The sequence below is a fragment of the Salmo trutta genome, chromosome 26 (assembly GCF_901001165.1).
Source record: "Salmo trutta chromosome 26, fSalTru1.1, whole genome shotgun sequence".
In the NCBI taxonomy this organism is placed as follows: domain Eukaryota; kingdom Metazoa; phylum Chordata; class Actinopteri; order Salmoniformes; family Salmonidae; genus Salmo; species Salmo trutta.
Window position 1 is genome coordinate 18,924,905 of NC_042982.1, and position 12,640 is coordinate 18,937,544.

Sequence of the window (12,640 nt, forward strand, 5' to 3'; positions counted from 1 at the left end):
CTCATCCATCATTGGACAATCAAATCAATAGAGATTATTTTGTAGTCAAATGACTCTTGACTGAATGGTCCAATATTCCCTCTTTTTCTCTGTTATGTTTCCTTCCTGCTCTTAGATCTGGTTGGCCCCAGCTGCAGTCCGATTCTGCTCACTCCTCCAGACCTACGGCCCAGCCCAGTAGAACCACCTGCACTGAGTTGAACATCCTCCAAAGAAACATGGAGGCCAGTCTAACTATTCAGCCTCACAACCACCATATCCGCCCCACATACACAGCCATCCTAACCATACTTCCTCCTGGTGTGCACATGTGAGAATAACACATTTGTGTATATTACAATACACATGGTTTATTACTAATATCCTGTATCTCATTATTGTCATACTTGTGATTTGTATGAAGCTCTATGTAATAAATATGTCTCTTAATGAATTTGACCAGATATTTTATTTTGTATATAACTGTAAAGATTTATTATGGTAAAATTATGATTTGTACCCACAATAGTTAGGTTCTCTTGTGTAGACACACTGCAAGGCCCCACATCCAATAATTTCTACATCCATTTCAGAGAGGAAATTATCTATATTTCTCGTATCTTTGGTGTATGTATTGTGGGGTATTTGTCATACCAGTAAAGGTGTATACATAACCTAAGTTGCTCATACAGTATATGGGAAAATACATGCATTGTCACTGTCATTTTAAGTACAAATGTTATTCATGTTCAAGATACTAACATGATCTCTGTTGAAAATATCAGCACCCCTCTTATCAGGCAAAGAAAGGTTTAGTCGCCATTATCAGTCAGGTTCAATCGCCATTATCAGTGCACCAAGTTCTCACCCACCGTTTGACATGGTAGACATTTCATCCTGTCTGAGGACCCTAGATCTCTGGCCATTGATTAGTTGGAGTGGGAAGTTCTCCTCCCAGATAGAGAGAAAGAGAACGAGGGAGAGAGATAATGAGAGAGAGAGAGAAGAACAAGGAAGAGAAATAGAGAGCGAACGAGGTAGAGAGAGAAAGGAGGTGCTGACAAGAGCCAGGGCGGAACCATGACCATAACTCAGGACCCTAATGATTGCTGTGTGTGAGAGAAAGCAGAGGGCTACAGGACCGGTATGTATGTATGCCCTGGGAGATCTGACCTCCTTTACCTCTACCATTCACCTACATATTTTACTGTACAGCCACGCTGCCCTGACACACACACTGACATATGACAGACACAAAAGATTTCATTTGATAGATAACTAACCCAATCAATGTTCATGGTATGATGTCATTTAGGTGGGTGTAGTTGTTGTTTATGTTTAATGTCTTTGATAGCTTGATTGGTTTTTAATAATAATAATAATTTGGTGGGTGCTTATATTTGTCCTATTTCATACAAGTGTGTGTTAATACGCAGGTGTGAATTGGAAATGTGATTTTTGCATATCCAACCTCTCCCTGAGACACCCTCTGAGAGTGGGGTCATAGCCGGGGTCTGCCATTATAATCGGCGACCCTGGAGCCTTGCTCAAGGGAAATAGAAATATAATTTATATTTCTGTGGGCCCAAAGCTCTAACGTGCTAGACTACCTGCCGCCCGTAATGATTGATGTGAGCTTATGTGTCTTAGATCACCAATGACAGGTAAGTGCTAGTGGAGGATCGACATAAATTCATTTCAGACTGAATCCATTACCATTATTATTACCAATATAATACATCCGCAAAGCTACTCTGTTGATCTTTTCAGCTCTATCTGACCTCTTCAACTTTTTGGAGTAAACATAACGCTAAGCAACAATGGGAGGCATACAAATATTTATTTCATCAGGTGTGCAAAAAAAAGAAGTTATATTGAATATCAAAAAGAAATTAAGGGATAACGTGGGTCTGCTAGGTAATAGACCACCATATTGTTCTATTATTATCCATTCCTACTTGTCAAGGTCAGACAGGCCAGGCCTTGCCGAATGTTACACGGTCGTCCCTGCTTCAGTTCAGCTCAGCTTGACTTCACAATGTGGCTCCTCGCCCGCCCCGCTCGGGCTGTTTTACATTTGCAGTCTTGTAAGGATTTTTCCAACATTTGGGGCTGGGATTTGTGCGGAGCTCTGTGTTCTACACTAGTGTTGGCTTAACAGCGATTCCTTAAGCTCCCATCTGGTTGGCCAGGGACCTTCTCCGAAGTCCCACTTCAACAGGCGGGAACGCTGCTTTGGAACGGACCTCGGGTTTGTAGCCAAAGTGCTAAGCGTTTACTACCCTATTGTGGTTCAAAGACATGGGCTAACGCTAACTAAGGGCCGTTAGCCTAGCGGATGTTTGGCTTCATGCTAAGTGGTGTCACGCTAGCTTACAACATAGCTAGCAGAGGCTTATGGCTGAAGGTGAGATCTAGACCTACAAACACTTGAGCTCTGCTCAAATGGACTGCATGTGTGGGCTTGTTGTGTAGTTGACCTGCAGCCCATGTTTAAAAGTTCAATAGATTTCTAACTGGCAAAGTTTCTCAACACAAGCAGACAAGGCAAATTAAATGAAGGCTTTACTCAAGGTCTCAACAAAACATTTGGACTGTTACTTCAATCTCTTCGCACATACACATCCATGTCCCACTGCGTCGTTTGCTGATAATAATATGATAAAGATTTGCATTTAAATGTTTTTCTTAGAAAGGTTAATCAATTCATTACTGGTACATACGTGTCCATCTTAATCCTAAACACACTACTTCAAACACATCAAAGGCATAATGGATACTCTTCACTTTGCTGAACACATCTCCTTTTGACACTGTTTGATATTGATCATTTTTTAAAGCCATTATATGGCACGCTATAGGAGCGGTTCTTCCTCTGGAATACTCATCATCATCATCACAGTCCTGATGCTCCTCCAGTCAGGATAACATGGGTCTGAAGGTGCAGAGCTTTTGGGCAGATGTAGGCTTCTATTGGAGTTTGGCCACTCTGATTTGCTTCTCCTCATGCTAAACTACTATAGCTTCCACTGTGCAACTTGGCAAGGTCATCATGGCTGTATTTCAACATAATCTCACTTCAGATGCCTCACAGGCAGTTCAAAGTTGGCTGGCTAGGGGGAGTCTGGTTGATTCTGGACCAAACGGGTGGGTGGACATCGCTGCTGCCTCAGGAGCCACACAGCACCCCATAGCCCTAGCTATCATTCCAGTGGGCCCCTACACTGCTCTGCCCCATCTGGTACTGGTAGGACGGGTCCCGGATGGATGAGGGGGCGCTCTGTGTTGGGAAGGCCGAGAACTCCCTGTGAGGCAGGAGAGGAGACCCAGGCCCAGGCTTCCTGTGGTACAGAGGAGGATAGACCAGCTGCCTACTATCCCTGGAACCAGGAACCGGTGGAGAAGAAGACGAGGCGGAGGATGACGAGGGGATGACGGCCAGGCCTCGCTGTGCCGTGGCTGGACTGTAGACTCCTATGTCGGGTTGGGGGCGTGAGGGACCGGAGGGGGTGTGGTGGGGCACCACGGAGGTGGCGGTGGCAGTACTGGTGAAGTGAGCAGTGAAGGGCTGGTAGGGGACGGCCTCCACTGTCTGCACGCTGTAGCGCGGGTAAGGCTGCACCGACGCCCACACGTTGCAGTTCAGAGAGGGGGGAACCAGGTCGTCAGCACCCACAGCCCCGTGGCCGTTCTCTCCTTCCATCCCTCCGTACATACAGGCCTCCCTGGAGCTTATGGCCTCACCGCAGTAGGGGTGGGACAACAGTGGAGGCTCATAGGAGGGAGGAGAACGGAAGTAGTGTTCCTCCGAGACTGCTGGAGGAGCCGTGTCCAGATACGGCCGTTTACAACCCAGTTCCAAGTGCCTGGTGTTATCTGTAAAGAAATGAAGATTGAATCATCGTAACTGAATGCAAAAACTCAATGTATCACCCTGCTTTCCTATGATGCTTCTTCATACTGTTCGGAACTGTGTACCAATCCATTTATATTGGGTGATATTGATGTGTAGCACCAAAAGATGTGTTGCAAACAAAAAAGTTTTCTGAAAGACTAATGAGGACTGCCCATTTTCTGTGATTGACAGGTGTGGAGATTTTCAGGTAGGTCTGTAGCTAACCCACCTCTGTGTTTAAAGCAGTGGTAGAGCAGGCTGGGCTCTCGGCTGGAAGGGAATGAATTGGAGATGTGTTCCTGGTGGTCTGAGTTCCCCAGGGGCACCCCACCCTCATACTGGTAGTGGGACAGGACCTGGGGGTGCCCCGACAGGTGTACCCCAGCTCCCAGCTTCCCCGTCAGGTGACCGTGTGAGGATAGGAGCCTCTGGCGAACCATGTTCTTAGAAATCACTGGGTAGTCTTTTCTACGGACAGGAAGGAGAAACAAGAATGGAAGGATTAGCGTTACAGTGTGGGGGAAGCTAGTCTGAAAATATAGTTTAACAAGCCAATTACTTCACACTGGAAGAAGTTAAGCTACACCAAAGCTACCCTTAAGAAAAATATAGTTTACTTACTTTAGTTACTTTGAAAAAGTAGTTCACTACATCCAAACTAATTAGTGAAAAATTATCATATCTAAATCTGAAATGTCATAGACTACAAATTGCAAGAACAGATCACTCTGGAGTCAGATGTTAACAGAATGTGTAGTTTAAACACAAAAAGTGATTATGCACACAAAAAAAAGTGTTTCAAGTGAGAATTGGGCAGGTCTGATGTAAAAAAGAAGGTACATTCTTGCCTACACACATATGTTATTTTTGCTAGTTAGCTAGTTAGCTACACCACTACATGGCAACTACTGAAAACACTACCAAGATTTGAATTTAGTTCAACTACCACCAAGCTACTGCAAAATGTAATTAAATTACTAAATGTAGTTCACTACTCCCCAACACTTGCGTTAATAGATTCTACTTTGCAGAGAGAGAACGATGTATTAATGGAAGCAAGCACAGTTAATCCATTCACAGGTGGGGAAAAAATCTGCTTAAGGAAGAAATGGAACAAGTTCCAAAAGGAAAAAATGGTTCCAATGAATGATGTACTGTGTCAAAAGAAGAATTGTTTCCATGATAAAGTAAATATTCCATATACTTTTATTGAGTGGCACATTCCCATAAACATACGGAACATACCCCTGGAGTCTGGAGACACGCAGGTCCCCTTCGTCGCTGCCACGGAAACCCTTGGCAAACGGGTTGTTCTCGATCTTTAGCTGAGTTATCTGGGAAGACAGCAACATATCTTGTCACTGCACTGACTCATCATGAAATGTGCAGCTAGGTTCAGTCAAAACTTGACTATGAAAACTTGACTTGATCTATAACTGTCCATTTTGGATTTGGAACCTTTCTCCTGCAGATAGTGTTTTGAAGACACGCTCTCGTATTACTGACATTAGAAACGTGTCAGACTATGTGCAGAAGACGTTGAACATCAGACATCAGGTGGACAACTACATGCTTGGCACACATACTGTACCTTATGGTTCTGGTAGGAGGTGACGGAGATGAAGGCTGTCTCATGAAACACGTGAGTGCAGTAGGCTGTGTTCTTAGACCCAAAGGCGTTGTTCTCGTCGGCCTTGACGATGTGAAGCCGAGGCTGGTACTTGTGCATCGAGTTCAGGATGATCTATCAGTGGGAAGGAAGGAAATGTAGAAGAAAAGAAAAACCAGTACAAGGTCAGACCAACGAAGTTGTTCACAGCACACAGTCCTCTTAGAGGCACCAGTGAATGACCGGCCACCACCACAGTCTTGAGACTTTTTCAGATGTTTGTTTAAGAGGTTAGTTTTCCCCCCTTTAAATGAATGATTGTCCCTGGCCAAGTGATGTAATTGTATTGACTTGAATAGACTCATAGTGTGAATGGCGTGCTTAAGATGCTCAGGTTTTCCATGGCTAGCCTTTTTTGGAGGTAGGCCTATTTTAATGCTCCTGGAGTCGGCGTTAGTGTGCATACAATGTCCAACTTTGTCCATACAATGTGGACATTTGTCAATGTACTGTAGTTCAATGTGTTGATACTGAGAAGTGGGCACCCCTTTGTCACACTTGAGTTGCAACTGTATAGTGCATTAATCAGCACGTGTGGAGTGTGCTCAATGTTTGGGTTGGGGGGGGGCTAGGTCAGCACATCGGCACCAGTCTGCTCAGAGTAGCCCAGTAGCCTAGGAACATGTTCACTGGAGCGTCAGCAGGACTGGAGCAGGGTCATCTCCAGCGTAACTCTGTCAGGACCGATGAGCATCAAGCTCTCCCACCTCTCCTACCTTCTAGACTCACAGCCCGCTGGTACTAGAGCCTTGACTTAAGAGGCCAGCCCCTCCAGGAGGCTACCACAGGAAGAGGTTAAGACTAATTTGGGAGGACGGGCTCATAGTAATGGCTAGAACGGAATAAATTGAATGGTATCGAACACATCAAATGCACGGTTTCCATGTGTTTGATACCACTCCATTCCAGCCATTATTATGAGCCATCCTCCCCTCAGCAGCCTCCTGTGCTATCAGGGCACAGGCGGCCGGGGTCATAGTTGCACCCTGAACAGCCCAATGCTCACATGCCCCTTCCCCCTTTTTGTTGGGGCAAGGTTCAGACAGAGATAATCAATTGGTTCATTGGCTGACTACAGACCCTGTAGTGACGGAACTGATAGAAATAAGCTAGTGGTTGGTTGACTGGAGACTATGGTCACGACCTTTGTCTAGTCTGCTAGTCTGGCCGGGGTCTGTCTGGAGGCAGTGCAGGAAGGAGTCTGACTCTCTCTGTGCTGTCTGGTTGCATTGATCAATCCAGAACCAAATCATGCATTCTCTCTTTCATCTTTTGGGTAAAAAAGCCAGCCCCAGACAGTCTGCTAACTGGTTTATAAACCAAGACACGCAGTGACAGCTGGGAAGTGACAGCATTTCAGGAGTGATTCCTTGGACCATCTCTTGGTCAGATCCCAGATCAGTGATAGTGTTTTTACTGCTGATGCTGACAGGTCAGATCCCAGATCAGTGATAGTGTTTTTACAGCTAATGCTGACAGGTCAGATCCCAGATCAGTGATAGTGTTTTTACTGCTGATGCTGACAGGTCAGATCCCAGATCAGTGATAGTGTTTTTACTGCTGATGCTGAGAGGTGAGATCCCAGATCAGTGATAGTGTTTTTACTGCTGATGCTGACAGGTCAGATCCCAGATCAGTGATAGTGTTTTTACTGCTGATGCTGAGCAGGTCAGCAGCAAAGGGAAGGGAAGGGCAGAGTTTGTGGGGGATGGTCAGGAAGGGGAAGGGTTGTCATAGATCTGAGATACCCCTGGGTTGAATCAAGCTGATGGCCATCCTGCTCTGGACTGTGGACTAGCAGCCATGCTGACCCACATACTTGAACACACAGTCATGCAGACCGCATACTCACATATACATAAACAAACACTCTTGAAAAGACACACTCTCAAATGCACAAACAACAGAGTCTGTCATTGACTGTCATAAGCTCACTTCACAAGCTGTTTTATTTCAACTGTGGGTCAGTTTATAGCAGGGGTGTCAAACTCATTTTGCCTCTCGGTCTTGGCAGTTAAAAATTGGTCATATTTCCTAGGAGTCAAAATATGAAAAAAATAGTCCTCTATCCATCATTTCTAGTGTTTTCTGTGCTCCCTGACTGTCTAGCTTTCATTTCAGTGATTATTAGTGAGCTAGATTTTATCCCCCCCACCCCCATGGGCCGTATGCCATATGTTTGACACCCCTGGTTTAGTGGGTCAGGTGGGTGGTGGATCCAGTGCTATGCAGGCCAGAGGGAGGGAGAGGCTCTCTGGCTCCCCTGCTGGCGTGGGCTGTTCTATCAGCAGGGCTTAGTAAGACCTGGCCCCTCTCTCTCTCTTTGTCCTCATTACTCGCCCTTATCACTATCCAGGCGGCGGACTCAACCTGACAGCGAGCCCCGCCACTGATCCCAGGGGTTATGAACCTAATGAGCTCGCCTTCTGACGGGATGGCTTTGGACAAGCCTTCCCAGAGTTCCTCTGGGCAGCACTGCTGCCGCAGTCACACTTCTCACTCCCTCTGTGGCAAGATGCTCACTTTCTCTCGTATGCTTTCTCTCGCTTCCTCTCTTCTCTCACCGTCACTCCCTCCACTTCAGTCCATCTTTCACCCTCTCTCCTGCTCTCTTCCTTTTCCTCTCTGGCCATCCTTCCTCGAGTCCTTCCCCCTCTCCCCTCTCTCCCTCTCATTCCATGAAGACAGCTTTATGACTCTGTCTCTTGTTAAAAAACACATCTATTCGGCTGTTGTTTTAACCCTAGTCTATTTAAGTCTCATCTACTGTGTAGTTTTGACAAAATGAGCTGTGTCCAATCACCTCTCTTGTTTTACATGACCAGGAGAAGTGATAAGCTCTATTGTGTGAAATGACCCAGTGCCTTCCTGGGCTGTGAATTCACCTAAATTGTGAGGCATCAGTAAAGGGAAAGAGGGATAGCTAGTCAGTTGTATAACTGAATGCATCTTCTGCATTTAACCCAACCCCTCTGAATCAGAGAGGTGCAGTGGGGCTGCCTTAATCGACATCCACATCATCAGCACCCGGGGAACAGTAGGTTAACTGCCATGCTCATGGTCAGAACGACAGATTTTTACCTAGTCAGCTCGGGGTTTCGTTACCTGCCGCCCAGCTAATCATCTCTCTCTCTCTCTCTACCCCTTTACAGTTAATTTAGCTTAAAGATTATAAACATTGACATTAGTTTGTAGACTGAGGATCACTCACATGCCCAAAGGGGTCCAGGTGGTTGTTGGTGAGCTTTAGCTTCTGGAAGGACACCATCTGCCTCATCCAGTGGGCTCCTGTAGCCGGGGAGTCTGGGTGGACATAGAGCCTCCCTGGCATGGCCGGCTCTGCCTTGCCTGCCACCATCCTGAGTAGAAAGAGAAGGAGAAGAGAGAAGAACGAGAGTGGGAAGGAAAGAGAGGGAGATGAAGAGAAAAATGAAGGTGCAACGTCGTGTTCGTCATAAGGACCCCTTGGCTACTAGCAACCAACGACCATTATTCTGCCAAGATGTCTCAGCCATTGTGGCAATCCAGCAACCATATGCAACCCAGCAGCCCAGTGATCTAGCAAACCCTATTGTCAACCTCTTGTCACGGCATGGCTAAATCTTCCAGCAGCCACACAACTCCATTCAGGCTCACTGATTGTCCTCTGAGACCGAAGAATCCCTTTTTTATAACAAACACATGTAGCTCCAGTCAGTAATGGCAGCGGTTTCAGCCGTCACACTATGGGCTATAGGAACCATTCCTCCAGACTGGAGGTGGTGGTTGGTGGTGGCTGCTTCAACCGTAACATCACTGCTAATTACGCTCCTCCAAGGTGTTGCTGAGAAACTCCAGAACCCCACGCTGGCAAACGCTGGGATTCCAGGCCCTCCCAGGCCATCCCACAAAGATCGGGAACAAATGGCTGTAAAACAAGAAATGGCTGGGTTTCTGCTGGAGAAAGCAAAGCACAGTTGTGCATTTTATGGGGGCTTTGTTTGGGTCTCAAATGGTACCCTGCATTGTGCACTACTTTTGACTACGGGCCCTGGGATTAGGGTGCCATTTAGGATGCAGACTTTTCTTTTCTTGGCGTGACGTCGGGTTGTGGTTTCAGTACGCCCTACCCTGGAGACGGTTGATGCTGCCCCAGTGGGCAGTGGCAGAAGCAGGCTGTGGTGGCATCACCGGTCATGGCCAGAGGGATACAGTTTATATCAAATTGATGTCAAAAGTTGCATTTTTTTGCATTTTAGCTAAACCTAACCCGTTTCCTAACCTTAACCTAACTCTTATAACCTGCTGCGTTAATTCTCCAAACGCGTTTTGAAAAGTCAATTCTTTCTGGTCAATTCTAACATAAGTTGTTTCCTCTCTAGGCATCACCCAAAGTAAAGGGTCACTGGAAGGTCAGTGGGTACAGCCAAGCTGTTTTTATCCCGTAGGTTTTGACAGGCGGCTTGCCAGTGCCCTGCGGTAATGAACTGTGTGCTAATGACAATCCGTAGCTACAGTTAAGTTTGAGCAGTGACTGAGACATGAGGTTCTGGTCTTGGTGTGCTCTGAAAGAACAAAGGAGCATGCATGGCATGGCATACTATTGTAATATGACCTCAATAACAACAAAGTTGCCTGTGGACAGCCTTGTCACTTAAAATATTACACTACTAGAGATTTTGATGATCATCATACTGTATTTGCGTCCTCTCGTTCTGAGAAGTGGTGATTTTTCTCTGCAGCCATGATGTTTGAACATGGTTGGAAGAATGTATTTTTTTATGTAAACGATCCCGTTTTTGTGGGAAGAGGGGAATAGGGCGCTCCTTTTCACAAGAGCAATGATTAAATTGACAGAAACCAGTTGGTTTTCCTCATTATTCAACCACAACAGACTAAATTTAGACATCCATGACTGGAGGCAGCAAGTGCCTGGACTCACGCTCCATCTCTCCATTCCATCAATGAACGGATAGAGCTGAATGAATGAACAGATGAGTGGGAGATGAACATCACACATGTTGGTCTTGAACACAAAGCAAATGTTGTTAACCAATACACACAAAACATGAGGATTCCTCAAGGGTTATTTGTGAAGGGTGATGGTTCTATGTGGAACCATACTGACCCAAAGAACCCTTTGAGCCCTTCAATAGTTCTTTGCAGTTTGCGGAGTCAAAAAGGGTTATTTCCAATTTCAATGATAATTAAAATAATAACTCATTATAATATTTTGGGGGGTGGTTTGCTCTTTTTGTACAACAGTGAGTGAGTGTCATTCCAGTTTATCTAATCTTTTTTGTTATGCCATGTTGAAAATTACTATGGCCAGTGACGGTGTTTTGTGAAAGACTAACATATGGCCTTGTGTCAATTGAGAACTGTTGTGTAAGTCAGTGGTTCTCAATTCTCTCCTTAAGGACGCCCAGCTGTTCCAGAGCTAGCACACTTGATTCAACTTGTCAACAAACACTTAAGCCATAAGGCCCGAGGGGGTGTGGTATAAAGCCAATATACCACGGCTAAGGGCTGTTCTTAGGCACAACGCACCCTGATGTGCCTTATTGCTATTATAAACTAGTTACCAACGTAATTAGAGCAGTAACAATAAATGTTGTCTCATACCTGTCGTATACGGTCTGATATAGCACGGCTGTCAGCCAATCAGCATTCAGGGCTCGAACCACACAGTTTATAAAATAATATAACCTATGGAATTTTAACAATATAATATGGCTAACCAGAAAAATAGAACCCTGTATGGTTCTTCAAAAAGGTTCTTTGTAGAACTTTTGAGATTGAAAAAGTTTTTTTATAGAACCATTCTCCATAAAGGTTCTATAAAGAACCATTACAAAGTGTTGTACTGTATAAAGCACCAAAAAGGGTTGTAACCATAGAGAACCTTTTTTTATAGTTCTTTATAGGAAAGGGTTCTTTAACACACCATAAAGGTTCCATTTAGAATCATATGAGCATAGTTCTTTATAGATGTCACGGTCGTGAGGAGAGACGGACCAAGGCGCAGCGTGATTGGAGTTCCACATCTTTATTTTTGTGAAACTTAAACAAACCAAGAAACAAGAAACAACCAATGACCGTGAAGTACCGTAGTGCTACATGCACTAACTCAAAACAATATCCCACAAAGCAGGTGGGAGAAAGGGCTTCCTAAATATGATCCCCAATTAGAGGCAACGATTACCAGCTGTCTCTAATTGGGAACCATACAACCCAGCCACATAGAAAATCAATGACTAGAACACCCCCCCTAGTCACGGTCTGACCTAAACACCATAGAGAACCGAGGGCTCTCTATGGTCAGGGTGTGACAATAGAACCTTCAAAAAAGGGTTCTATACAGCACCAAAAAGGGATCCGCTATGGTTACCATCCTTTTTGCTGCTGTATGGTTACACATGTAACAACGTTACATTATCCAACATGACATTTGTGAAAGGCGAGGAAGAGAGGGAGGTGTAAATAAAGAATATAATGCAGAAAACATGTTAATTTGTACCCTTCCATTTATTTGGTTTGCATAATGATGTCACAGCATGTAAAGTGTTTGTTCCAGAGCCTGCCGGGAACAGTGCCCTCCGCCAGGGATGTGTGTGTGCGTGTGTACTGCTTGTCTGTGTGTATACTGAATGTGGGAGGCAGCATCACCTCAAGCATATAAAACTGTCTGAGAGTGTTAAATGTCTCTCTCATTTGCACCCACCATTATTGTCTACTCTACAGCATTGGGGGTTGTTTTCCTAAGGTGAGAGGAAGGCCTCTACAGAGCGGTGGGGCTGGATCTGTGGAGCTGAGAAGATGAGAGCTATTTTCACCTTCCTTAAGCTCACCACTCCCTCCCCACTCTCCCTCACCACCCCATTTCTTGACCCCCCTTTCTAAAGCCAAGCAGCATCTGAGACAGGGTAGAATGGGTAGATGTCTCATAACAACCATTAAGGATGTTACTCATCTAAACCCTGAGCTTAGAGAAGAACTTGAGCAATACTGCAAGCTGGAAGAACCACCCTGACAAGGTTTTTGGCAGGATTTTATAATTGTCTTTCTATGTTTTGTATACTGTTGTGTTGTATGTATTGCTGTATTGTCTGTTCTTA

The 12,640-nt window shown here is 45.2% G+C and overlaps 1 protein-coding gene across 3 annotated transcripts in view; it reads right to left on the reverse strand.

The window, feature by feature from the left end:
• Positions 1–1,800: 1,800 nt before the first annotated feature.
• Positions 1,801–12,640, reverse strand: part of LOC115163324 (T-box transcription factor TBX4) — a 31,287-nt gene continuing 20,447 nt past the window's right edge. For all 3 annotated transcript variants that reach the window (XM_029715110.1, XM_029715111.1, XM_029715112.1), the window contains 5 exons: positions 8,755–8,902; positions 5,466–5,618; positions 5,120–5,208; positions 4,104–4,342; positions 1,801–3,855 (listed from right to left, as the gene is read on the reverse strand). In XM_029715110.1, coding sequence (XP_029570970.1) covers positions 3,176–3,855; positions 4,104–4,342; positions 5,120–5,208; positions 5,466–5,618; positions 8,755–8,902 — 1,309 coding nt within the window. In that variant the 3' untranslated portion in view covers positions 1,801–3,175. The remainder of the gene's footprint in view (positions 3,856–4,103; positions 4,343–5,119; positions 5,209–5,465; positions 5,619–8,754; positions 8,903–12,640) is intronic.